The sequence below is a fragment of the Dendrobates tinctorius genome, unplaced genomic scaffold (assembly GCF_039654945.1).
Source record: "Dendrobates tinctorius isolate UK_male_01 unplaced genomic scaffold, ASM3965494v1 ptg000276l, whole genome shotgun sequence".
NCBI classification, from domain to species: Eukaryota; Metazoa; Chordata; class Amphibia; order Anura; family Dendrobatidae; genus Dendrobates; species Dendrobates tinctorius.
In genome coordinates this window covers 2,287,783-2,314,652 of record NW_027361943.1, presented here as the reverse complement: position 1 = coordinate 2,314,652, position 26,870 = coordinate 2,287,783, and the positions used below count along the sequence as shown (strand labels likewise).

Sequence of the window (26,870 nt, the reverse complement as noted above, 5' to 3'; positions counted from 1 at the left end):
CAGGGAATGGCAGAATACAGAAAAGCAAGGAAAACAAAAACAAAATGCAAATGCTAACAGGCAAAGCAAAAAACTTAGCTTTAGAGGAGCAGGAATCAGACTGGTGTCCTAGAAGTCCACAGAGAAATCACCCGCAGGGCAGAAGGGCGTCGGCAGCCTTATATCCAGTCCGTGACTCCACTCAGCCAGTCATCCTCAATAGGCTCAGGTGCCTGATAATCAGGCTCATTACCTTCCTTTACCAGAATAGGGAGTTCAACAGACCTCAGTGACGAAGGGGAAAATGAACTCACAACAGAGTTCCTTACTATCTACCCGAGAATCTCTGAACCAGCAGTTAACCTTATTTGTAATATAGATCATAATATTTTTTGGAGTTTTGAATACACGTACAAATGGTGTAACAATAGCTTTGAAGCGGTAAAGACTCAAAATATTGTCAAATGGGAAACCGAATTGCACACGACAATTGACCCTTCTGACCTTGAACAGGCATGTACTCTCTCGTATGCCTCTTCCATTTCCTTATCACTACAAGAGACCCACTTCAAGCTTTTAACAAGATGGTATTATACCCCCGTTAGACTTCATAGAATCCACCCTGACAATTCTCCGCTCTGTTGGAGGGGTTGTGGAAGGCTAGGAAATATCTTGCATATATTTTGGCAATGTCCCAAAATTGTTCTTTTTTGGAGAAAGATTTCTAACCTTATCGATTTTATCCTAGGAACACGACATATTTTGTCTCCTCGTCTGGCCCTTCTTTCTCTGGACGCTGACAAAATTAATACTTCTAACAGGCTATTGATTATGCACATTTTACTAGTCTCCAAACATAGTATTGCCTTTCTTTGGAAAAACCCCAAACCCCCACAAATTAATGAAATTATAGGCAAACTTAGCCTTCATCAATCTTTTGAATTGAAATTTGCGAATGTGCATGATCAGTTTGCTAAATATTCTAGGAAATGGTCTAGATGGCTGGAGTTGTTCTCTTAAGTCTTCACCCAGAGTGCACCTGCCTAAGGCCCCTTGTGTTTGGGTCTTTGGAACATATATATTAATATATTATATGCTTAAATACCTACATTTGTAATAATTCACTGCATAATATGCTCCTGCATTAACTTGTTTCATTTTATGTCTTCTTTATATTTGGACGTTATTGTCCTTCCTTTTTCCTTCTTTCCCTTTACATTTTTCCCTCCTCCCTTCCCCCCCCCCCCATCTTTCCTCCCCCATCCTCCCCAATTATTGAAACTCAAATAAAACATTTGGAAAACAAAGTGCTGCCCATTGTGTTGGATTGTCAATGTAACCCTCTTCTCCCACTCTTGACACACTGATAGCAACACTGCAGAAGAAAAGGCTTCCAGTATCCATTGTTTCAGATGCTGCACATCTGGTATCTTCACAGCACAGACAATTGCCTTCAGATGACCCCAAAGATAAAAGTCTAAGGGGGTCAGATCGGGAGACCTTGGTGGCCATTCAACTGGCCCACGACGACCAATCCACTTTCCAGGAAACTGTTCATGTAGCAATGCTCAAACCTGACACCCATAATTGATGGTATAGTGTGGTATATGGGGTACAAAGATAGTGGGGCCATTCTTCATCAATGGAAATCTCAATGCCACTGGATATCTGAAATAGTGGGAGAAGAGGGTTGCATTGACAATCCAACACAATGGGCAGCACTTTGAACACATTTTATAAGTGGTCATAAACTTGTAAATAACTCATGAAAGAATAAAGTTACATTAAAACCAAACAAACCATTGTTTTTTTTGTGAAATTCTCAATAAGTTTGATGTGTCACATGACCCTCTTCCCATTGGAAAAAATAAAGTTGGATCCAAAATGGCTAACTTCAAAATGGCTGCCATGGTCACCACCCATCTTGAAAAGTTTCCCCTCTCCCATATACTAATGTGCCACAAACAGGAAATTGACATCACCAACCATTCCCATTTTATTTAGTTGTATCCATATAAATGGCCCACCCTTTACAACCATTCTGGCACAGATTATCAGCGCAAGTACACCAGCCTCATCAGGTTTGATAGACATTTTTAATTATATATGCAGCTTGTATTGTGAAATACAGAATGCTTTTTTATTCTGGAGTGAAACTTGGCTACGTATTTTTTTTATTTTGTTCCATATTTCAAATTAGGAGATGGCATTTACAGTGTGATGCCATTTAAATCTTTACTTACCTGACATTAAGGCAGTGCCAGATCCAGGTTTCTGGAAAGAATGTCCTTTTCCTCTTCTCAAATCTAAAATGATCAAACAGAAAAATCCCAGCTGCACAATTATTAAATGGTCATTGCATATGTAGTTTATAGAATGCACTGTAAAAGCATTTATGGTCAAAAAAAGTTTTGTGATGCTGAAGTGCAGTCATAACTTGTTTACATCATTATTCTAATTACGTAATTTACTAGGTTCACCTATGAGCATTACTTTGAACTCTAGAAGAAATAAAAGTATAATGCTAGGTAACTTTTCGAGTATGTCGCACCATTTACCCTGTGCAGCTTTATCCTGAGTTGCAGCATGCATTAATCTCACAGACATACAATCAGAATTCTGCTGGCTGCTATCTGGCTGATGAAAGCAGAATAACCGTAGAAAGAACTGTAAGCGGAATCCTCATACGCCATGCTAAAAAATGATAGAATTTAGCGACACTAGTAAAAGACATGTTGCATGTTCCCAGTTTAGAAGGATGACTATTATCTGTAAAGTGTATGCTACCTAATGGTTTCACTATAAAATTCCAAGAAGACAAATGTGCTATCACGGATGGAAAGTTGATTACTAGCCATTGCAAAAGTGGATACGCATTAATATTTTCTCAACACAATAAAAGAACAGATCAGACACTGCACAGGTGGACACAATGACTGTATCCACACGTGGTATAGTTGGCTGTCAATGCCTTGTGTGGATACAGTCATTGTGTCCATTTGTGCAGTGTCTTATTTATTCCTTTACTGTGTTGAAAAAATAAGAACAGGCATCTAAAAACCATTGAGGAGGTGCAGAATGGAAATTAATCGTAGGCTATGTGCACACGTTGTGGATAGAGTTGAGCGATACCGTCCGATACTTCAAAGTATCGGATCGGAATGGATCGGCCGATCTTTAAAAAAAGTATCGGTATCGCCGATTCCGATACCGGAAGTCCCATTCAAGTCTATGGGACTTCTGGTATCGGAATAAGAAAAACCCTGTTTTTGCCTTGTACAGCCTCTCTGGGGTCTGTACGGGCCTTTCGGGGGGCTGTGCCGGCCTGCCAGGGGGTCTGTGCAGGCTCCGGTGGTCTGTGCCGGCCTGCCGGGGGGCTGTGCCGGCCTGCTGGTGGTCTGTGCAGGCTCCGGTGGGCTGTGCCGGCCTGCCGGGGGGCTGTGCCGGCCTGCCGGGGGGCTGTGCCGGCCTGCCGGTGGTCTGTGCAGGCTCCGGGAGGCTGTGCCGGCCTGCCGGTGGTCTGTGCAGGCTTCGGGGGTCTGTGCAGGCATCGTCCGATGGGACTACAAGTCCCATCGGGCGATGCCTGCTACCATGACAGTGATTGACACATTAGCCAATGATGGGACAGTAGTAGTCCCATCATCCGGCTAATGTGTTAAATGTTAAAAAAAAAAAAATAAATACTACATACATACTACATGCATGCTACATACATACTACATGCTACATACATACTACATGCTACATACATACTACATGCTACATACTACATGCTACATACATACTACATATATACTACATGCATGCTACATACATACTACATGCTACATACATACTACATGCTACATACATACTACATATATACTACATACATACTACATACATGCTACATACATGCTACATACATACTGCATGCTACATACATACTACATACATACTGCATGCTACATACATACTACATACATACTACATGCATGCTACATGCATGCTACATACATACTGCATGCTACATACATACTACATACATACTACATGCATGCTATATGCATGCTACATACATGCTACATACATACCACATACATACTACATACATACTACATACATACTACATGCATGCTACATACATACTACATGCATGCTACATACATACTACATGCATGCTACATGCATGCTACATACATACTACATGCTACATACATACCACATACATACTACATACATACTACATGCTACATACATACTACATATATACTACATGCATGCTACATACATACTGCATGCTACATGCATGCTACATACATACTACATACATACTACATGCTACATACATACCACATATATACTACATACATACAATACATTCATACAATACATACATAGACATACAGTACATATAACATAGAGTAACATACTTACCAATACTTGTCACATTGTTCCCCGAAGCCATTGTCTTTTCCGGAATAAATATTAACATAACAAACCACAAAAATACTCACCCACGATCCGAAGCAGTCCACGAGTGTGTCCCACGACGATCTTGGGTAGAGAACTGCAGCATCAGATGATGCTGCCGTTCTCTACGGGCTGCAGGAATCCAATGACGGAAGGTAGGTATCCTTCCGCACTGTATTCCTCCGCCACTTAAAAAAAAAAAAGTCCCTAGTCTCACTTTATGCCATTGCTGTGTGGGAAATTCCCACGCAGCAATGGCATAAAGTGAGACTAGGGACTCTTTTTTTTTTTTAAGTGGCGGAGGAATACAGTGCGGAAGGATACCTACCTTCCGTCATTGGATTCCTGCAGCCCGTAGAGAACGGCAGCATCATCTGATGCTGCAGTTCTCTACCCAAGATCGTCGTGGGACACACTCGTGGACTGCTTCGGATCGTGGGTGAGTATGTTTGTGGTTTGTTATGTTAATATTTATTCCGGAAAAGACAATGGCTTCGGGGAACAATGTGACAAGTATTGGTAAGTATGTTACTCTATGTTATATGTACTGTATGTCTATGTATGTATTGTATGAATGTATTGTATGTATGTAGTATATATGTGGTATGTATGTAGCATGTAGTATGTATGTAGTATGTATGTAGCATGCATGTAGCATGCAGTATGTATGTAGCATGCATGTAGTATATATGTAGTATGTATGTAGCATGCATGTAGTATATATGTAGTATGTATGTAGCATGTATGTAGTATGTATGTAGTATGTATGTGGTATGTATGTAGCATGTAGTATGTATGTAGCATGCATTTAGCATGCATGTAGTATGTATGTAGCATGCATGTAGTATGTATGTAGCATGCATGTAGTATGTAGTATGTATGTAGTATGTATGTAGCATGCATGTAGTATGTATGTAGTATGTATGTAGCATGTAGCATGTATGTAGTATGTATGTGGTATGTATGTAGCATGTAGTATGTATGTAGCATGCATGTAGTATATATGTAGTATGTATGTAGCATGTAGTATGTATGTAGTATGTATGTAGTATGTATGTGGTATGTATGTAGCATGTAGTATGTATGTAGCATGCATGTAGCATGCATGTAGTATGTATGTAGCATGCATGTAGTATGTATGTATGTAGTATGTATGTAGCATGCATGTAGTATGTATGTAGTATGTATGTAGTATGTATGTAGTATGTATGTAGCATGCAGTATGTATGTAGCATGTATGTAGCATGTATGTAGCATGTATGTAGTATGTATGTAGTATATATGTAGCATGTAGTATGTATGTAGCATGCATGTAGTATATATGTAGTATGTATGTAGCATGTAGTATGTATGTAGCATGCATGTAGTATATATGTAGTATGTATGTAGCATGTAGCATGTATGTAGCATGCATGTAGTATATATGTAGTATGTATGTAGCATGTAGTATGTATGTAGCATGCATGTAGTATATATGTAGTATGTATGTAGCATGTAGTATGTATGTAGCATGCATGTAGTATATATGTAGTATGTATGTAGCATGTAGTATGTATGTAGTATTTTTTTTTTTTTTTTAACATTTAACACATTAGCCGGATGATGGGACTACTACTGTCCCATCATTGGCTAATGTGTCAATCACTGTCATGGTAGCAGGCATCGCCAGATGGGACTTGTAGTCCCATCGGACGATGCTTGCACAGACCCCCGGACATCAGCACAGCCCCCCGGCAGGCCGGCACAGCCCCCCGGCAGGCCGGTACAGACCCCCACAGGGTGCACAGACCACCGGCAGGCCGGCACAGCCCCCCGGCAGGCCGGTACAGACCCCCACAGGGTGCACAGACCACCGGCAGGCCGGCACAGCCCCCCGGCAGGCCGGTACCGACCCCGGGCAGTCCACACAGCCCCCCGGCAGGCCGGCAGAGACCCCCGGAAGGCCCGAAATGACGGCGCATCATGATGCGCACACACCGCGCATCATGATGACGTCAGGCCGTCAATCAACTTTGAACTTCCGATTCCGATGCCGAATTCCGATATTGAAAAAATATCGGAAGCCGGTATCGGAATTACGATACAGCAAGTATCGGCCGATACCCGATACTTGCGGTATCGGAATGCTCAACACTAGTTGTGGAGCCTCCCCCGGATTTTTCCGCACAAAAAACGCAGCTCTTGGCAGAAAAGGCAGGTGCGTTTTTGCCGTGGATTTGATGCATTTTTTCCTGCGGATTTGTATGCGGTTTTGTAAGCTAAATAAAGATGTTATTTAACAAAAAAAAAAAAAAAAAGATTTGTGATGTCATTTCTGGTCCAACCTCCTCTTTTACATTTGTCCAACCCACACTACATTACACACATAGATAGATAGATAGATAGATAGATAGATAGATAATAGATAGATAGATAAATATGGGATAGATAGATAGATAGATAGATAGATATAGAGATAGATATATAGATAGATAGATATAGAGATAGATAATAGATAGATAGATAGATATGGGATAGATAGATAGATATAGAGATAGATAGATAGATAGATAGATAGATAGATAGATAATAAATAGATAGATAGATATTATAGATGTATATTATATGTATGTTCTGTATGTTATATGTTGTATGTTCTGTATCTTATATGTATGTTCTGCATGTTATATGTTCTGTATTTTATATGTTGTATGCTGGCTAATGTGTCAATTACTGTCAGGGTAGCAGGCATAGCCCGATGGGACTTGTAGTCCATTCGGACGATGCCTGCATACACATACATACACGCACACACACACACATACAGCACCGCAGCCCCTTCGCACACCCCCCAGACAGACCGATGATCCACGGACAGCCCCGCAGCCCCCCCGCAAGACCCCGCACAGACCCCTGACAGCCCGATGACCCCGGCACAGGCCCCGCTCAGACCCCCGGACAGCCCGATGACACTGGCATAGGCCCCACACAGTCCCCTGACAGCCCGATTACCCCGGCAAGGCCCCACACAGACCCCCGACAGCCCGATGTCTCCGGCATAGGCCCCGCACAGACCCCCGGACAGCTCAATGACCCTGGCACAGGCCCCGCACAGACCCCCGAACAGCCCGATGACCCCAGCACAGGCCACACAGACACCTGGACAGCCCAATGAGCCCCGCACAGCCCCAGTAACCCCCCGCACACACCCCCGGACAGCCCGATGAGCCCCGAAGACTCCCGCACACACACACATAGCCCACACACATACACGCCCAGTCACCGCCCACACACCATACACGCACACAGTCACCGCCCACACTCTGCCCTCACTCTTCCCCCCTCCCGATCTGCAGCGTTTTCATCCGCAGCAAAGCCGCAGATCTTTTTGAGACCTGCGGTTTTGCTGCTGATCAATGCAAGTCAATGGGTGCAGAAACGCTGCAGATCCGTCCAAAATATTGACATGCTGTGGAAATGAACCCGCAGCTAATCCGTGCGGATTTTTCCACAGCATGTACACAGCGCTTTTCAAATTCCATTGACTTTAATGCTACTGTACAACGCAGCAGATTCTGCTGCGGACCCGCAGGGCCAAATACGCTGCGGGTAATATAATAATAAATTTTATATAATAAATAAATTTTATTTCTATAGCGCCGACATGTTCCGCAGCACTTTACATTTCGGAGGGGATTTGTACAGACAATAGACATTACAGCATAACAATAATCACATAGATCATAACAAATACCAAGAGGAATGAGGGCCCTTACAATCTATGAGGAATAAAAAGGAGACACGAAAGGTGGGTGATAACAGTTGCCCTGATTGTATGGACCAGCCATAATGCTAAGTGTGTATCAGTACAGACACAGAGGGCTAATGGATGCATAAAGCATGTGGGAACATGATGCGGGGAACCTGGTTATGGTGAAACTTTTGGCTGTGCCACACAGGGATAGATTAGGTTAATATGTTGAGGCGATAGGCCAGTCTGAATAAATGCGTTTTCAGGGCACGCTTAAAATTGTGGGGATTGGGGACCAATTGTATTGACCTGGGAAGTGCATTCCAAAGAATTGGTGCAGCACGTGTAAAGTCTTGGAGACGGGAGTGGGAGGATCTGATTATTGAGGATGCTAACCTCAGGTCAACAGCAGAACGGAGGGCGTGGGTAGGGTGGTATACTGAAACAAGGGAGGAGATGTAGGGTGGTGCTGAGCCATGGAGGGCTTTGTGGGTGAGGGTAATAAGTTTATACTGAATTTTGGAGTGGATGGGTAGCCAGTATAATGACTGGCACAAGGTAAAGGCATCGGTGTAACGATTGGTGAGAAATGTGATCTTGGCTGCAGCATTCAAGACAGATTGGAGAGGGGAGAGTTTGGTAAGAGGGAGACAGATTAGAAGAGAGTTACAATAGTCGAGAATGAATAAGAGAAACAGTAAGAGTTTTTGCAGACTCAAAAGTAAGAAAAGGTCGAATTCTAGAAATGTTTTTGAGGTGCAGATGACAAGAGCGAGCCAGTGATCGAATGTGGGGGGCAAAGGAAAGCTGGGAATCAAGTATGACCCCAAGACAGCGGGCATGTTGCTGGGGAGTAATATTGGAGCCACACACAGAAATGGCAATGTCAGGTATAGGTACATTAGTAGAGGGAGGAAACACAAGGAGTTGAGTCTTTGACAGGTTCAGTTTCAGATATAGTGAGGACATGATGTTAAACACAGCGTTTAGACAATCGCCGGTGTTTTCTAGAAAGGCTGGCATGATGTCAGGAGAAGAAGCGTATAATTGGGTGTCATCAGCATAGAGATGGTACTGGAAACCAAATCTACTGATTGTTTGACCAATAGGGGCAGTGTACAAGGAGAAGAAGAGGGGGCCTAGGATTGATCCTTGAGGAACCTCAACAGTAAGGGGAAGGTGAGAGGAGGAGGAACCGGCAAAAGATACAGTAAAGGAGAGGTCAGAGAGATAGGAGGAGAACCAGGAGAGAACGGTGTCCTTGAGGCCAATGGAACGGAGCATAGTGAGGAGGAGCTGATGATTCAGTGTCGAATGCTGCAGAGAGATCCAAGAGAATTAGCATGGAATAATGACCATTAGATTTAGCTGTTAGTAGATCATTAGAGACTTTAGTGAGGGCAATTTCAGTAGAGTGTAAGGAGCGGAAGCCGGATTGGAGAGGGTCGAGAAGAGAGTTATTAGAGAGATAGCGGATAAGACGGGAGTGGACCAGGCGTTCCAGGAGTTTAGAGATGAAGGGAAGATTAGAGACAGGTCTATAGTTAGCGGCACAGTTTTGGTCGAGGGATGGCTTTTTAAGTAGTGGATGTATGCTGGCATGCTTAAATGAGGAGGGAAAGATACCAGAAGAGAAAGAGAGGTTAAATATTTTAGTTAGGTGAGTGGTGACAGCAGGGGAAAGGGACTGGAGGAGATGTGACGGAAATGGGTCACTGATGCAAGTGGTTGGGCGAGAAGATGCAAGGAGCCTGCTTACTTCTTCTTCTGTGACTGGTTCAAAATCAGAGAGTGAGCTAGATGCAGTGGGGGAGGGAGGACAGTGCATGGTATGAGGTGATTGGAAGATCAGATCCGACAGTAAATTGTCAATTTTTTCTTTGAAGTAATTGGCCAGATCATCAGCTCGGAGCTCCGTGGTTGTGGCCTGTACTCTTGGGTTGAGTAGAGAATGAAAAGTGTCAAAGAGACGTTTCGGGTTATTGGACAGTGAGGTGATGAGGGTGTTGAAATAGGTTTGTTTGGAGAGGTGAAGGGCAGTGTTGTATGTTCGAAGCATAAACTTATAATGGATGAAATCTTTGTGTAGACTGGATTTTCTCCACAGACGTTCGGCGCACCTGGAGCACCGCTGCAGGAAATGGGTTTGCAGGGTGTGCCAGGGTTGTCGCCGTCTGTGTTGTGGTGTTCTATTTATAGCGCGTGCAAATTCATCCAGGGCACTTTGAAGTGTTTCATTGTAATGCTTCAGTGCAGAATCAGGACATGAGAGGGAGGAGATAGGGGCCAATGAAGACTGCAAGTTCTTCGTAAGTTTCTGGGTGTTAATGGCCTGTATGCTTCTATAAGTATGGACAGTGGGGGTGACCTGAGCAGCCTGGCAGTTCTTGATAGAGAATGAAAGAAGATTGTGGTCAGAGAGCGGGAGAGGGGAGTTTGCAAAATCATCCACTGCACAAAGCCGAGAGAAGACCAAGTCGAGGGAGTTTCCGTCTTCATGCGTTGGAGAATTAGTAAGCTGCAAAATAAATAGCTGCAAAATAGAAATAGTAAGCTGCGGATACGCGGTAGAATCCGCAACGTGTGCACATAGCCTTAGATAGTTTCCATTTCTCTAAATGCTGTGGTATGTGAACACTGGATTAAATCCCTGACAAGAGCAACACATTCTAAAGAAAAAAATGGAGTGATCAGCCTACTTCCAAACAACAAATGGGCAAAGTCAACACAAGCCCAAATCCTACAAATAGACACAGTTAATCAAACCTAGATACATAATCAAGATGTTCAACAAGAGAAAACAAAGGTAAACCATCTGTACAGATCTCATAACAGGCGAGCACAGTACTGGAACGCACAGTGACTCAGTGGTTAGCACTGCAGCCTTGCAGCACTGGGGTCGTGGGTTCATATGTAAGCAGGTTGCGGGATGCAGTGATGGACAGGAGGCAGAGCAAGGGTTAACATTTTTATTTAAGGCTATGTGCACACGGTGTGGATTCTGCTGCGTTTCCGCAGCGGTTTTGGCCCTGCAGAAACGCAGCAGTTCCGCAGACCAAGTACAGTACAATGAAACCCTATGGGTTTTCAAAAACGCTGTGCTGACGGTGCGGTTTTTTCCGCGCGGTTTTGCTGCGATTTACAAACCGCAGCATGTCAATTGTTTGGGCGGTTTCCGCAGCGGTTTCACACCTTTAACATAGTAGAGGTGTGAAACCGCAGGGCAAAACCGCAGACCAAACTACAGGAAAACCGCAGGTCACTTTACCTGCGGTTTTACCTGCGGTTCCACGCGGAAAAAAACGCAGGTGAATCTGCAGCGTGTGCACATAGCCTAACAGGGTAATACTCCACGCAGGGAGGTGAAGAATAACAGTTCTAGTAATGGCAGTTTTCATGAGAGTCAATGATTCCTAAGTTCCTGAAATGGATAGCGTCGACAACAGCTGGCGCGGTGTATTTTCCAGGAAGGTCCTGTGGGCATCAATGCCCCGTCTTCTGGTAGCAGCGGTCGGTCTCCAGTACCTTCCGCTGAGCCCTAGTCCATATACTGATGTTGCAGGAGCGTGGTTCACAGCACTGTCTGAGCCCGACGTGACCCCTGCACGACTCTCCTCACAGTCTCTGTCAGTGGTGTCGGTGCTTGGGCGTGGGCCTACGCTGTACTGATGCTCTGGGACTGAAGCACTCACTGGTCCCTGCTGTAGTGTCTGACAAGGGTACGGGCCACAGCCCTATACGAGACCAACGTGGCTTGGCAAATATTTACTGGCACAATCAGGGTGCATGTGTCTGTCCTGTTCCCCGTCACTCTTATGGGGCACGTGTGTTGTACTCACGGACACGGAACGTTCTGCGCCTTGCTTTCTGGTAGTCACCGGCACACTGCACCTCTCTGTATTCACCGGGAACATTGCACCTCTCTCTGTAGTCACCGGGCACACTCTCTGTTTGGACTCCGCTGCTGCTAATGGGAGATGGTGGACGCTGGACTATACAATGCTGCTGCTCCCCGGACGGAGCACTCCTCTGCCTGGCTTCTGTTGCTGCTGCTGGACACACAGCTCCCCTCTGCGCAGCAGTCCCTGTCCTTCTGGTCTGCTGCAGCACAAGTGGCCCTTGTCTCTCTTGCGGCCCCTCTGCAGGTGGTGGGGTCTGTTGCAGCGCTGGTACTCTGGAGGGATGGGGCACAGTGCTCTTCTCACTGTGCGCTGTCCCACGTTCGCGCCAAAACTCCCCTGCTTTGCACGCTTTTCCCATTTATCCCCCTACTGCTGGGCGCGCGCTTTTCCTCTCTCTCCCCACCTCCCGGGTCAGCAGGAAGGTCCTCCTCTCTAGGGCTTCCTCCAGGCAACGGAGGAAAGTCCGGCACACTCAAGATTCCCCCCAGGAACAGGGGATGCAGCCTCAACAGTTCCTGACCCGGTATGCATGAACCCACGGTCCGGTCATCCACCTTACACATATCCAACCAAATACAACATATGCAAGGAGTTTGTATGTTCTCCCTGTATTTGCATGGGTTTCCCTCCACATTTCCAAAGAATTTAGAATGTGAGACCCAGTAGCTACCCGGAGCTAAACTACCCTTAACTTTATCAGCGTGAACAGCTCGCCAACATGATTAAGCTGTGTGGTAGAGCAGGGATGCACAAGCTCCCTGCACTAAGACGGGCAGTGGCCAGGAACGCTGGGTGCCAGTACTGCACCTGTTTGCTGCCTCCAGTATACAGTAGACAGGCCCACATTGCACGCTGTGTGGTTGTGTATGCTGCAGAGCAGTCAGGACCTTGGCGCTGCCTCTTCCGTCCAGAAAGGAGCAGGACAGTACGCAGTGGTGCTGTAAGTAACAGCTCAGACTTCTGCCTGTACCAGCTAGAGTTGTCTGCACTGTGCAGGGAAGAGGTGGCAGGACACAGCCCCCCTTCTGATAAGACCCGGCTGGCTTCTTATGCTGTATGTGCAGTCTCCATCTGAGGCACAGTAGATTTATGGCAGCTGCTTGAACTTTTAAACAGTTTGGTGTCTGTCAGTGTAACAAGGGCGACCAGCGGCGGGTAGTCAGAGCCGGGTTCTTGAAGACACAGTACCTGAATAGAGTCCACTGAGCCAACTGTCAGCGAGCACTCCCCTGGTCCCTTGCACAGAGATAGTTGGGACCAACACAACCTTCCTCACGACATACCTTGTTCTTGCACCAGCCGCAGTAGTCCGGGCAAAACAGGCAGAAGAGGCAATGGGGAAAACAACTTGTCTAATGTAACAGGATATGAAGAATAAAGCGACAAAAATACATCACTGGAGTCCTGATCTCTCCCTGACACTGGCTACATCTGTACCCACAGCAGCTGCAGAAGCCGGAGATCACAAAAACCCACATGCTGGAATCTGGGCGCCTAAGACCCCTTCAGCATAGGGCCCTCCTGAAGTCCTGGAGACCCGTTGTGCAGTCCTTTAGCCCTTATTTAGTAGTCCTTCAAAATCCAGGGCAACAATTCTCTCCTGTATGGAATCCTGGCAGTGCCCTGGTCATATACGTCTGCCCTGTTCAACGATCCGATCAGTTCTGGAGAGAAACAGCAGTTTCCTGTGGCCTTACTGTTGTTGCTGGCCAAGCACCCTGTTAACTATTACTGTCCCTGACTCTTAGGACATTTAAGGAGCACACCAAATTAGCACAGCAGACAGATTGGTCCCATAACATGACATAACACATCGTAATACAGATGCAGCATATACATTATATTATATTGCAAGGGTATGAATAGGGACATGGACAGTGCATTAGGGGAACCTCACTGCAAGGAGGAGAGAGTGCATCTGATGGGGCCGGCCACCTCCTTACATTAGTGCGAGTCACCCAGGCATCACCCAATCTGTAAAAAATTTCGGGGCAGCTGCCATAAATCTCATTGTGCCTCAGATAGTGACTGGCAAGACTAGTCAGTAATGTGTACTGATAGACATGACCCTGGCTGCAGGACCCCACAGATGAGGATATTTCTCTTTTATAAAAACTTCCTTCTCACACCCCAATGGGGGTGGTCTTTTTTGTCCTTTCTCATTCTCGGGTCGTTTGCCAGAGGCCTGGGAGTTTGAGGATTCTACGCAGGATCTTAGTTGCTCCCAGCATTGCGCTTTTCTGGACAGAGAGTTCAGATGTTGCTCCTGGAATCTGTTGTAGCCATTTTCCAACTTAGGGGTCACTGCTCCAAGTGCTCCTATCACCACTGGAATCACTGTTGCCTTCACTTTCCACATCTTGTCTAGTTCTCCTTTGAGACCCTGGTATTTCTCCAGCTTCTCATATTCCTTCTTTTTGATGTTGCTGTCACTTGTCACTGCCACATCTGTTAACATTGCTGTTGTAAAGATGTGTCAGGGACCCTAATTTGCCTACTCTCTCCTATATGCTGGGCACATGTGCCCCATGCGGTGCCCTGACGGTTTGGCTCTAAGTTAATGTATTAACATTGTGTATCACTGTTTTATTAATGTGTCTGTAAGTTTGATATTGTACTATTGTTTTACTATGGTGTGTGTACTGTATCGTACAACATGTATGTAATTAGTTCAGGGTTAGAACAGGTTAACAAAAGGGGGATGGGTTAGCAGCCTCAAAGAAGCTGGAGGTGTTTGCTTCATGAGCAGAACCCAGGCAGGCTTGCCCGAGGTCAGGACGTGCTCCACTACTGGGAGCGGTATAGGTGCTGTTTGCTCCCTGGAACCGGACGGGAGCTGTTGAGCTACAATCTCTAGATAAGGACAGCACAGGAATTATTATCTCCTCTTCCTCATCCTTATGAAGTTTTGTCACTGTTGGAACCGAAGTGTGATGTGTGGTGCATCCAGAGGACTCCATTCCAGTATGGAGAGCAACCGTATGACAGAGGTAGCTAACTGTGCCATAGGGCTGGGTCTTGAACTGTCTTTTCATGTGCAAGGAGCCGGGGTGCTCACTGACTGATCTAGTGGACTCGCCCATGACTACCACCCCATGCCACCTTGTTACATTTGGCATAGTTGGCAGGATCGACCCCAGCAGTCAGTTAACTGCAAGATTGAGAAAGAGGATTTCCGGGATTTGTGAATTGGTGACCGCCATGAAAGAGTCAAATAAGGTGGCTGTTGATGGATTAAAGATGGCGCCGACTGCTGCCGAGAAGATGGTGGCCATTGGCGTGAAAGCTGAGGATGGTGCTGCCTTTCGTCGGCATCATGGAAGAAACTTGGCGCCAAAAGGAACGAGGCCACATCCCCTTGGGAATAGTGCCCGCCCAAAATGGGACCCGGCGAAGAAGATGCCGCCCTCCCGGCCTGGTCAGAAGAAATGGGTGGAGCAGCAGAAAGTGACCCCACCCACGAATGGGTGGAACTCAGAAGGAGAAATGCCATTACCTGACACAATGCAGAGACGAAGCATGTCTTTCCGCAGCGGCATCAGACGCCAGGACTGGAAGCGATCTGTGGCCCGGGCGGAGATAGGCCTGCATTTGAGGCCTGGTGGTTGGAGGAGCTGGAGGAGTGACACCCTTTCCGGCAGCCGGACAAGCAGCGGGTGGAGGATGAGTAATGCGCGGGACTAGCGGCGCCAAAACCAGAACCTGAAGAAGTTCAAAAGACCCTGGAGGCTGCCCTGAGGGGGATTGTTGCAGCCATAACCACCCACTCGTGCGGCCGCACAAGACAATTGTCACTGGACGCAGCGGCGGTGAGTAGGGAACTCCCGCCCAACCGACCAGTCACCTCCACCTCCTCTCCTTCACCTCTTGTGGCCCCACCGCCTTCTCCAATTGCATTCCATCTCCCAACTCCACCATTGTCCCCGGTATTGGTGGCACCAGCATTCTCTCGGCCCGCTCCCATTCTGTCTGGCACCAGCAGTGCGTACTTGGAGGACCCCTGGGTGTCCACTGCTGGAGAGGCTTGGTGGACCCGAGGTGTAATCAGAGAAAAGAAGCAGCAAGAGTGCCGCATTGTCAAAGAACTGCAGTGCTCCGGCGGGGGGAGCTATGGCTGGACGGATGACCAGCTGTGTGATTCAGCACCTTGACCTTGCGAGGGGATATGGCTTTCTCCAAGAGGCTAATACTGGATCAAAGGTCTATGTTAATGCTGGATCCATTGTCACTGGAGGTCCCCTTCAGCTACGGGACTGTGTCACTTTCATCAAGGAGTAAGGGCCCCGGGGGCCATATGTAGTGGCTGTGAGGATGGCCTCCAATTGGGAGGAAGGACCACTGCAGGAGGCTCAGTGTTGTGAGCGGCCGACTGTGATGGCCGCGGCTCCTGAAGCTGGGCAGGAGGAAGCGTCGCCTAGACAAAATGTGGCATCTGCCGAGGAGTCACTGGAGCAGGCAGCTCTGGGAACCATGGGGCCACCGCTGGAGGGGGTGCAGAGCAAAAGGAATAAGTTTTAGTTGCGCCTGTTGCGCATCCCCTGCTGGATCATGGGGCTGAAACCCTATGAGGGTTGGCTATTGAGGACTATATGTATGGCTGCTTAAGGAACTGGACTGTTTTACCCTTGGACTCTGCCCTATTTTTAACCCTGGACTGGCCCCCGTTAACTGCAGCCCACCACCACTTGAGGACCTGTGATCCACTAATAGGAGGGAGGGAGAGAGCTTTGTGCAGGAGGACCCGAGGAGCGAGCTGGGTTAGGACTGAAAGGACTGCTAAGATGGCCGTCGGGCCAGTGCCTATATTTACAGGTCCCAAGAGCAAAGGGACCGGGGTCAGTTGGACCCACACTAAGAGAATCTGAACTCTTATTAACTTGATTGATGGTTTTACATCTGTTGTTTTATAGTTGCAGAGCCGTTATGGTCGAGGATGACCATACTTTAGGAGGGAGGGGTGTAAGGAGGTGGCAGGGACTCTCATTTGCTTCGTCCCTCCTATATGCTGGGCCCGTGTGCCCCATGCGCTGCCCTGACGGTTCAGCTCTAAGTTAGTGTATTAACATTGTGTATCACTGTTTTATTAATGTGTCTTTATGTCTGATATTGTACTATTACATACATGTTGTATTGTACAACATCTATGTAATTAGTTCAGGGTTAGAACAGGTTAACAAAAGGGGGCTGGATTAGCAGCCTCAAAGAAGCCAGAGGTGTCTGCTTCGTGAGCAGAGACTGGGCAGGCTTGCCCGAGACAGGACATGCTCCACTGCTGGTAGCGGAATATACCCCTGGAGGGGACAAGGTGCTGCCACAGGACTGCCGGGCAGCAGGAACGGGCACTAGAACTGTGCAAGTGCCCACTACAGGACTGTTTGCTCCCCAGAAACGGATGGGAGCTGTTAAGACAGAATCTCTTGATAGGGGCAATGCAGGAATTATCATCTCCTCTTTCTCATTGTTATTAAAGTTTTGCCATTGTTGGAACAGAAGTGTGATGTGTGCTGGATTCAGAGGACGCCGTTTCAGTATGGAGAGCAACCATATGCCAGAGGTAGCCAACTGTGCCATAGTGCTGGGATTTGAACTGTCTTTTCATGTGCAAGGGGCCAGGGTGCTAACTGACAGTGATCTAGTGAACTTGCCCATGACTACCACCCCATACCACCTTGTTACACCTTGTCTTTTTAAGCAGGACCAAATAAACATTAGTTTTGCCAAAGCACGTGTACAATAGAGAGTAGGGAGTAGGGACTGTGGGGATAATGGGTGGGAACTGTAGGTACGATGGATGGGGTAGTCTAAGCACGTTCATGGCATATCATGGTTGTCTTTCTCACAGCCTATGGCACGCGCTCACATACTGTGCTGCTATCTCCACCGTGCTCTCTTATTCCCCCAACAGGATATATGTTTTCTCTTCCTCCTTCATGGAGCTGAAATCCAGTAAGAGATTGGATAGTCTCCTGAAGTGGGTATCCCTCACTGCTGAGCATTTGGTGCAGTGTAGCAGGAAGTGGGTCTCATCCTCCAGGGCCTCCAGGTCACATTGTAGGCACAGTCTGTCTTCCCTGGGCTTGTAGCTCTGTCTGTGCCAGCTGGACTCGATGGCCAGACTGTGGGCATTGAGTCTATACCGGCTCAGGATCTGGCGGTCTCTGGGGTCCAGGAATTTCTCTCTTTAGACTCTGGTAAATGGTCAGTTTCTGTGAGTTGCTGATCTTGTTCTTTCAGTCACTGACATAGCTCTCCTGCACCTCGTCTACCATCTGCCTGATTCTGGCTTTTGTCAGGTTGTTTTGGTTGATGGTTCAGTCAGGCTGGGTTTTGGGTGAGTTGTTCCAGGGGTCCTGGTTTGTGGCAACCACCTATATGTAGCAGGGCTTTATGGTGATGGGAGCTTGGGCTGCTACTCTATAGGTGAGCCTGGAAGGACAGCGCCCTCTCCAGGACTGCTAGTTGCAGTGGGAATCTGCCCAGCTCAGCCCGACAGGCACTGTTGGTGGTGCTCCGATGTACTTGGAGAAGGTGTTTACAGAATGCTAGGTGGAATACTTCTGTTGGACTGGAATCCCACTTTGACCAGTCCGGACTGGTATGTATGAGGGCCCCAGTCTTCACTGCCATACAGGAGGATTGGGGTGATTATGGCATCGAAGATTTTTAGCCAGACCCTCACTGGCAGCTTCAGATGGTAGAGTTTCCTTTGCATGGCAGAGAAGGTTTTGCAGGCCTTGTCCATCAGGGTCTCTGTGGCTTGTTTGAAGCTCCCTGACTGGTGAATTTCCAGGCTCAGGTAGGTGCATTTACCATTTCTGTAAGAACACAGTTGTTTAGTGCAAATGGAAGGTGCTGGTTCGATCTTGGAACACCATGATGTTGGTTTTCTTTGCGTTGGTCGGTAGTGCCCATGTGGACCTGAATTTCTCCAAGATTTTCAGGTTTTATTGGAGACCTTTCTCAGTTGGTGATAGCAGCAGTAGGTCATCTGCATACAGTAAAAATTTCACTTAGGCGTCATGGAGTGTGAGACCTGGTGCTGTGGAAGGCCATTGATGTAAATATTGAAGAGTGTTGGACTTAGGGTGCAGCTCTGTCTTACTCCGGGGCTCTGCTGGAAATCAGCCATTCTTCTACCGTTCACACTCACACTCGGTGTAGGAGTTTTTGATGACATCATAGGTCTTTCCTCCTATTCTGCTCTCCAGCAATTTCATTAACAGGCCCGGGTGCCACACTGAGTCAGATCAATATTCCTCCTGAGCAGCGGCCCTGTTTAATGTTTTTATTTTTCAGGGCAGGGACACAGATTTCCCTGTATCCGATGGGTACCAGGGATTCGTTTTCGGCCCTGGTCTATGTTTCTAGGGTAATGTGAATGTCTATGATTTTCAGTCTCTGTATAAAATCTGGGTCATTTGCTTTACATCCAAAGGCCGAGATGTTCAGGCCTTGGATGTTCCAGCTGCTAATTTTACGTGAAGTCATTTTCCATATCACTTGTGTGTGTATACCTTGTAATATATATATATATATATATATATATATATATATATATAATATAATGTGATGCAGTGCTGTAGCCGGGGTCAGGGCCCTAACAGTCCAGTGTCTGTATGGTCTCATATCAGTAAATCCAAGGTGGTAAACATGAAAACCCCATTAGAACACCTTTTATTAAAAAAAAAAAAGTTGAGGATAAATATATATGATAGCCAGACAGAAGAAAACAGAAACAGCAAATAGGTGCGTATAGACATCCACATATGGGTGCAGATCCATAAACATATACTCAGTCTAGACAACAAGACCCCAAAGGGGGAGAAGGGGAAAAGAGAGGAACAGATGAGCCAGAGGGGGCACTTTCTTCTTTAGATTGGTAATATTCTACCTCCCCCTCTTTCTTCTGATTCCCTCTTTCTTTCCGTTTCCATCTTTGGGGTCTTGTCCAGACAAGAGTATTTCTTGTAGGGTTATCTGGATACATTCAGGGAGCTATACCCATATTCTGGCCTCTATACACACCTACTGGCTGTTTCTATTTTCTTCTATTTAGCTCGTAGCAGCACACAGACAGGGACAGACAGAGACCAGAATTCAAGGCATGGGAGCTAATGTATGGGGCCATTATACAACGTGGGAGCTAATGCGGGGGTCATTATACAACATGGGACCTAATGCGGGGGCAATTATACAATGTGGGAACTAATGCAGGGGCCATTATACAGCGTGGGACCTAATGCGGGGGCAATTATACAATGTGGGAACTAATGCAGGGGCCATTATACAGCATGGGAGCTAATGAGGGGGCCATTATACAACATGGGAGCTAATATGAGGGCCATTATACAGTGTAGGAGATAATGCACGGGCCGTTATAGGTTGAAGGCTGCTGCCGGGCCATCATACAGTGTAGGGAGCTACTGTGGAGGCCTATATACAGTGTGAGAGACTGTGGGGGCTTGTAAAAAGTTTGGGGCTACTGTGAGGGCACATAGGAGACATTTTACTATGTGAGGCCACAGTGGTGGCATTACTATGTGAAGAAAATTAGGAAGGGGAAAGGGAAATTTTGTGCTCACCAAAATAGTCCTGTAAGCCGGTCGTGCCTAGGGATCAAATGGCTGACCACCATGTGTTGCAAACATGAAGAGAGAAGGAAGATCCGGCACTGGAGACTTTAAGTCTCCAGTGCCGGATCTTCCTTCTCTCTTCATGATTACTATGTGAAGCAGTATGAGGAGCATTGCAGGTGCAGTAATATGGACATATACGGCAGCAGAGGCTCAGTATTGGGATGACAGCAGGATGAGTAGTTTGTGCAGGTTGTGGATAGATGGGAACGGTGCTGGAAATGTGAGAAGTCAGATTTATCTGTGTTGTAATCTCTGTAGCCGAGTCCTGGCTGGAGAAGTTGTTGTGTCGGTCTGGGCCAGATGGAAAAGACAGGAAAAGTGACGGATTCCATCAGAAAGACCGTCAGCTGTAAGTCACCATCTATAACTGTACTGTAATCACTTGTATGTTCTGTAGGACTGGTATTCACCTCTATATGGTCACAATAGGGCGGTAACATCAGTGTTGGCCTTTGTCGAGATTTTTTTTAGTAACAGCAGGATCATCTGCTGAGGTTCTCCTATACCCACGATTAGAATGCGCCACCGTAGTTGTAGGAATTTAGAATACATCGCACACTGTGTGTGGTGTATTCTAAATTCCTATTGTTACGGACTTTTTATAGTCCATTACACCTGCACCTCTCTCTTCTTGACCGAGTGCACACCATTATTCTTTACTCCACCGTAGTAGTCAGGGTTTCGCCCCCCCCCCCCGAGTTGAACCCCTAGCTATGCCTCTGGTGAGCCCCAATGGGGACAGCAATGTTAATGTATGTAAAGCGCTGTGATTATATAAGCAAAGCATAATAATTGCTTATGAAACCACATCTTGGACAGAGAAAGCACTCAAAATTTCAGAATGGATCCAATAAATGGATTAAGGCCAATGAGGAAGAGAAAATTAACATAAAATTATAAAAAACAGTCAAAAAATAAAGCAAGAATCCCCCAAAAAAAGTTTTAAAGAAATGGAAGAATCAGAAGACATAGAAAAGCAGATAAAATTTCTGACGAAACAGATAAAATATCTTAGACAAAGCCGGTAAAGAGCAGGATGCATGAAGACGTGAGAACTGTCTTGAGACAGAAAGTGTTAGGACTTGTTCAGGTTCCAGAAGAAAAAGGAAAAAAAAAAACAAGATGACCATCAAAAAGAATGATGTGAAGGAGAAGATAAGAGAACTTTGACGTGTCATGTTAGTCCTTTTTGTATAATCACTGAATACAGAGAGATACATTCCCAGAATCCCAGCTGATCTAGAGACTAGGCCTAATGAACTAAGCCTTGGCTGTTTAGGAAAGGGTATTGGAGTATCCAAAAACTGCAGCTTTATACTGTGGAGGGACAATGTTATGCAGACAGCAGATGGCACTGGGTTATCTGGTCTAGTGTGTTTATGTGTATGGATTTACTCTGTTGTATTGTATGACCTTTCTGTTCTTTCCTGTAATCCTCCATGTAGTAGACCTGATAATTCTACATTGTCTGAGTGCAATAATCAGCATCAAGTTTTGCAATAAATATGTGCCTAAGGCTGGTTTCACATTCGCGCTTTTTAAGCGCACGCACGGCCGGGGGTAGCTCCGCCCCCGAGCCGGCTCTCTGCCCGGCGTGCCCGCCCCTTCATTGTAGCGCCGCCTCCTAGCGCACAGCGGCGCCTGCGATCGGCGCACCCTATCTTTAGCATAGGGTGCGCAGATCGTGCGCAGGCCGTGCGCTAGTTGCGCTTTGACCTGCGCTGCGCACTTTTGACGGTGCGCCGTGCGCGCCAAAATCAAACTTTTCGGATTTTGGCGCGCACGGCGCACCGTCAAAAGTGCGCAGCGCAGGTCAAAGCGCAACTAGCGCACGGCCTGCGCACGATCTGCGCACCCTATGCTAAAGATAGGGTGCGCCGATCGCAGGCGCCGCTGTGCGCTAGTAGGCGGCGCTACAAGGAAGGGGCGGGCACGCCGGGCAGAGAGCCGGCTCGGGGGCGGAGCTACCCCCGGCCGTGCGTGCGCTTAAAAAGCGCGAATGTGAAACCAGCCTAAGCGACTAATAGAGTTCCTATAATGCAATGTTCCCTGCCATACTGCAGTGTGGGAGAGCTATGAAACCTTACTGTACCTACACTTGCTCTGCTGGGAATACTGACACAATTTATCACAGAAATTTTAAAAATTTTCATTGCAGCGGAAAATGAGAGTGGGCTGTAATATCAGTACTATGTGAATAAAGTGCTTTCTAACCTCACATAGATTACAAACCATAAAATGGTATAAAAAATTTACCCAATACTTTTATTTTACTGAGTAAAATTTAGGTTCATAGTCTATTGGCTCGAGATTGTGTTAACTCACCGGGGAGCAATTCTGGTATGGGGCGAAGCAATCAATGTTCCTGTGTGTGGCTGGAAAGCTGGGACTGCTTCATCTGTGTACATGCCATAACTCTGACGGTGATTTAGACTGACAACGTCTGTCATTACAACCAGTCCAGTCTCCTGTAAAATAACCCCAAAAATTAAAATGGTATTACAAGATCAGAATATTTTAAGAACTTTTGAAACATACTGGGAATATTAAAAAAAACTGGCCCAAAAGAGCAGACATTAGAAATAAGATTACAACTTCAAAACTAAAAAACACGACATTTTGGCACTCATACTAGAAGCCGCCAAACACTTAATCCCGGGCCATGGCCTGAGCTGACGATGGTGTAACATGCACGGCTCAGGATCTCTGAGGAGGCATCTCCTAAAGCAGCAAATAAAGCAAAAGAAAATCGCTCTCTTCGATAACCCACGGAAGGATTGTTTTCTCGTTACTTAGAGGTACATTCTGATACCCCTTGTCTGAGCTTTCGACATTAAAAAAGACATTTTTGAAATCTGAGGCCTTTTCCCGCCATTTTACTGCAAGGTGATACCATTTTGAACCGTGAGTGAAAAAATCCTTTCCCTGCTCCCTCCATTACCCACCGGCTGTCCTTGTCCTCAGAAAAAGTATCTCCACGCTAGTCTATCATATTTTAAAGATTTTTATTGTCTTTTGGAGATATTTTTTTACAAAAATCCTGTCATGTACCAGCTGATTGACAGAAGGATACAAAATAGTCCCCACCCTGTGCCTAATCTGACAGGATTTCTCTCGTTGCATAATTAAAAGACATTGACTTTTTTTTTTGGAATCTCCTCTTGTCTGTTTTAGACCCTTTGGAAGTCCCAGGGTGTCCTAATCTATAATAATAAATGCCCTAAGCAGCTTCCGGTTGTAACAACCTCCGTCCAGTTGTAACCGGTGACGTCACCGCACACCTCTTTCCATGTTAACCCTCAACACACCACTCCTCCTCAACACACACACTCCTCTCACCTTTCACCATCTCCACTCACGTCCACTCTTTCACTCCACATACGACCCTTTCTCTCACTCCGTCTCTCATACTCACGCCATCATCGCCGCTGATCCACGATCCCCGACATCTTCCGCCGGCGCCATCCTGGATCCAGACGTCCTCCACGCCGGCGACATGTTCTTGCGGCGACGCCATTTTGGATCGGCGAAATCCCGCGATAGTCAAGATGGCGTCGCCGCAAGAACATGTCGCCGGCGTGGAGGACGTCGGGATCCAAAATGGCGTCGGCGGAAGAAGATGTCGGGGATCGCGGATCAGCGGCGATGACGGCGTGAGTATGAGAGACGGAGTGAGAGAAAGGGTCGTATGTGGAGTGAAAGAGTGAGTGGAGATGGTGAAAGGTGAGAGGAGTGTGTGTGTATATTGTTAACCCATTTAAGGCCAGGTCTCCTCATAAAGAGGTCATGGATACATCTCTCTCATCAAAAAGGAAAAATCCTGGTAAAACTTCTGAAAAATTCACATCGCCAGCCAGTCCTGAGTCTGGAGATAATTCATCAAACTTTTCTCCGGAAAGGTCAAAATTTAAGATGGATAACACCAATCCTTCTCCTTCCCAAAATCTGGATGTTACGAGAAGATTCATTAACATAATTAAGCTTATTTCCTCAAACAAACTCAGGGCCATTGTTATCTCTCTTGATGCTGAGAATAGAAAGGAAAAATACAGGGCGCATCCACTGTGTAAAATCCGTATCAAAAAACACATTAACAGAGAAAAAGGAAGGTGCTCACCTATTGGGGTTGTGAGAAAGTCACAACACCCATAAACGCATGAGAAGCAGCAGCAAGTCTGCACAGGGTCCTAGGACAAATTTGCAAAAACGGCGTGAAAGTGCAATGAGGACTGCGCTTGCTTCTGGTGGAGTACAAAGTTCTTTATTCAGCCAACGCGTTTCCTGAGCCTACTGGCTCACTTCAGAATCTGCCCTGATGAAGTGAGCCAGTAGGCTCAGGAAACGCGTTGGCTGAATAAAGAACTTTGTACTCCACCAGAAGCAAGCGCAGTCCTCATTGCACTTTCACGCCGTTTTTGATGCTGAGAAAGCATTAGACCGCCTTAATTGGTCATATCTCGAAGCAACTCTCAAAAAATTTGGAATAGCTTCTCAGATCATGAGAGGTATTACGGCCCTGTTGCGAGGGTTTATTCCAACAATCATCTTTCCTCTATGTTTAATATAGCTAATGGGACCAGACAGGGTTGCCCATTGTCACCATTGCTTTTTGCATTAGCTATTGAACCTCTGGCCCAACTAATCAGGAACAGCACAAAGATCTCGGGAATTAAAACTTTGCACAGAGAGATTTATATCAAATCATATAATTAGTGAATAAACCAACATTTCTATTTCTACAGCACATCAATTTTGCAATGTGAATTCGTGCATTAATTAAATATGCTTCTCAACTTCCAGTTCATAAATAATTTGCTCCCAGTACTATAGCCTGTCACTGATTTTTGTGGGTTTATCTAAAATTATTTCATTATATATTCATTTGTGAACATTCAGCAAAATGATATCTCGCTGTCCTTGTGCCTCATTTTTCCATTTCAGATCCAGTAAAGTCTGTCACTATAATGTAGCATTAGAGACCACCCAGTCGCTAAATCTTGTTCTTTACAAGGGCAGAAAATCTCATGACTATTATACAGTGCCTACAAGTAGTATTCAACCCCCTGCAGATTTAGCAGGTTTGATAAGATGCAAATAAGTTAGAGCCTTCAAACTTCACACAAGAGCAGGATTTATTAACAGATGCATAAATCTTACAAACCAAAAAGTTATGTTGCTCAGTTAAATTTTAAGAAATTTTAAACATACAAGTGTGGGTCAATTATTATTCAACCCCTAGGTTTAATATTTTGTGGAATAACCCTTGTTTGCAATTACAGCTAATAATCGTCTTTTATAAGACCTGATCAGGCCGGCACAGGTCTCTGGAGTTATCTTGGCCCACTCCTCCATGCAGATCTTCTCCAAGTTATCTAGGTTCTTTGGGTGTCTCATGTGGACTTTAATCTTGAGCTCCTTCCACAAGTTTTCAGTTGGGTTAAGGTCAGGAGACTGACTAGGCCACTCCAACACCTTGATTTTTTCCCTCTTGAACCAGGCCTTGGTTTTCTTGGCTGTGTGCTTTGGGTCGTTGTCTTGTTGGAAGATGAAATGACGAACCATCTTAAGATCCTTGATGGAGGAGCGGAGGTTCTTGGCCAAAATCTCCAGGTAGGCCGTGCTATCCATCTTCCCATGGATGCGGACCAGATGGCCAGGCCCCTTGGCTGAGAAACAGCCCCACAGCATGATGCTGCCACCACCATTCTTGACTGTAGGGATGGTATTCTTGGGATCGCATGCAGTGCCATCTTGTCTCCAAACGTCACGTGTGTGGTTGGCAGCAAAGATCTCAATCTTGGTCTCATCAGACCAGAGAACCTTGAACCAGTCTGTCTCAGAGTCCTCCAAGTGATCATGAGCAAACTGTAGACGAGCCTTGACATGACGCTTTGAAAGTAAAGGTACCTTACGGGCTCGTCTGGAACGGAGACCATTGCGGTGGAGTACGTTACTTATGGTATTGACTGAAACCAATGTCCCCACTGCCATGAGATCTTCCCGGAGCTCCTTCCTTGTTGTCCTTGGGTTAGCCTTGACTCTTCGGACAAGCCTGGCCTCGGCACGGGAGGAAACTTTCAAAGGCTGTCCAGGCCATGGAAGGCTAACAGTAGTTCCATAAGCCTTCCACTTCCGGATGATGCTCCCAACAGTGGAGACGGGTAGGCC

At 46.2% G+C, this 26,870-nt stretch overlaps 1 protein-coding gene across 1 annotated transcript in view; it reads right to left on the bottom strand.

The window, feature by feature from the left end:
• CPAMD8 (C3 and PZP like alpha-2-macroglobulin domain containing 8) overlaps positions 1-26,870 on the bottom strand; it is a 357,262-nt gene that overhangs the window by 166,294 nt on the left and 164,098 nt on the right. The window contains exons 18-19 of the mRNA XM_073559839.1: positions 23,028-23,170; positions 2,223-2,285 (exon numbers count right to left, since the gene is read on the bottom strand). Of these exons, the coding sequence (XP_073415940.1) occupies positions 2,223-2,285; positions 23,028-23,170 (206 nt within the window). The remainder of the gene's footprint in view (positions 1-2,222; positions 2,286-23,027; positions 23,171-26,870) is intronic.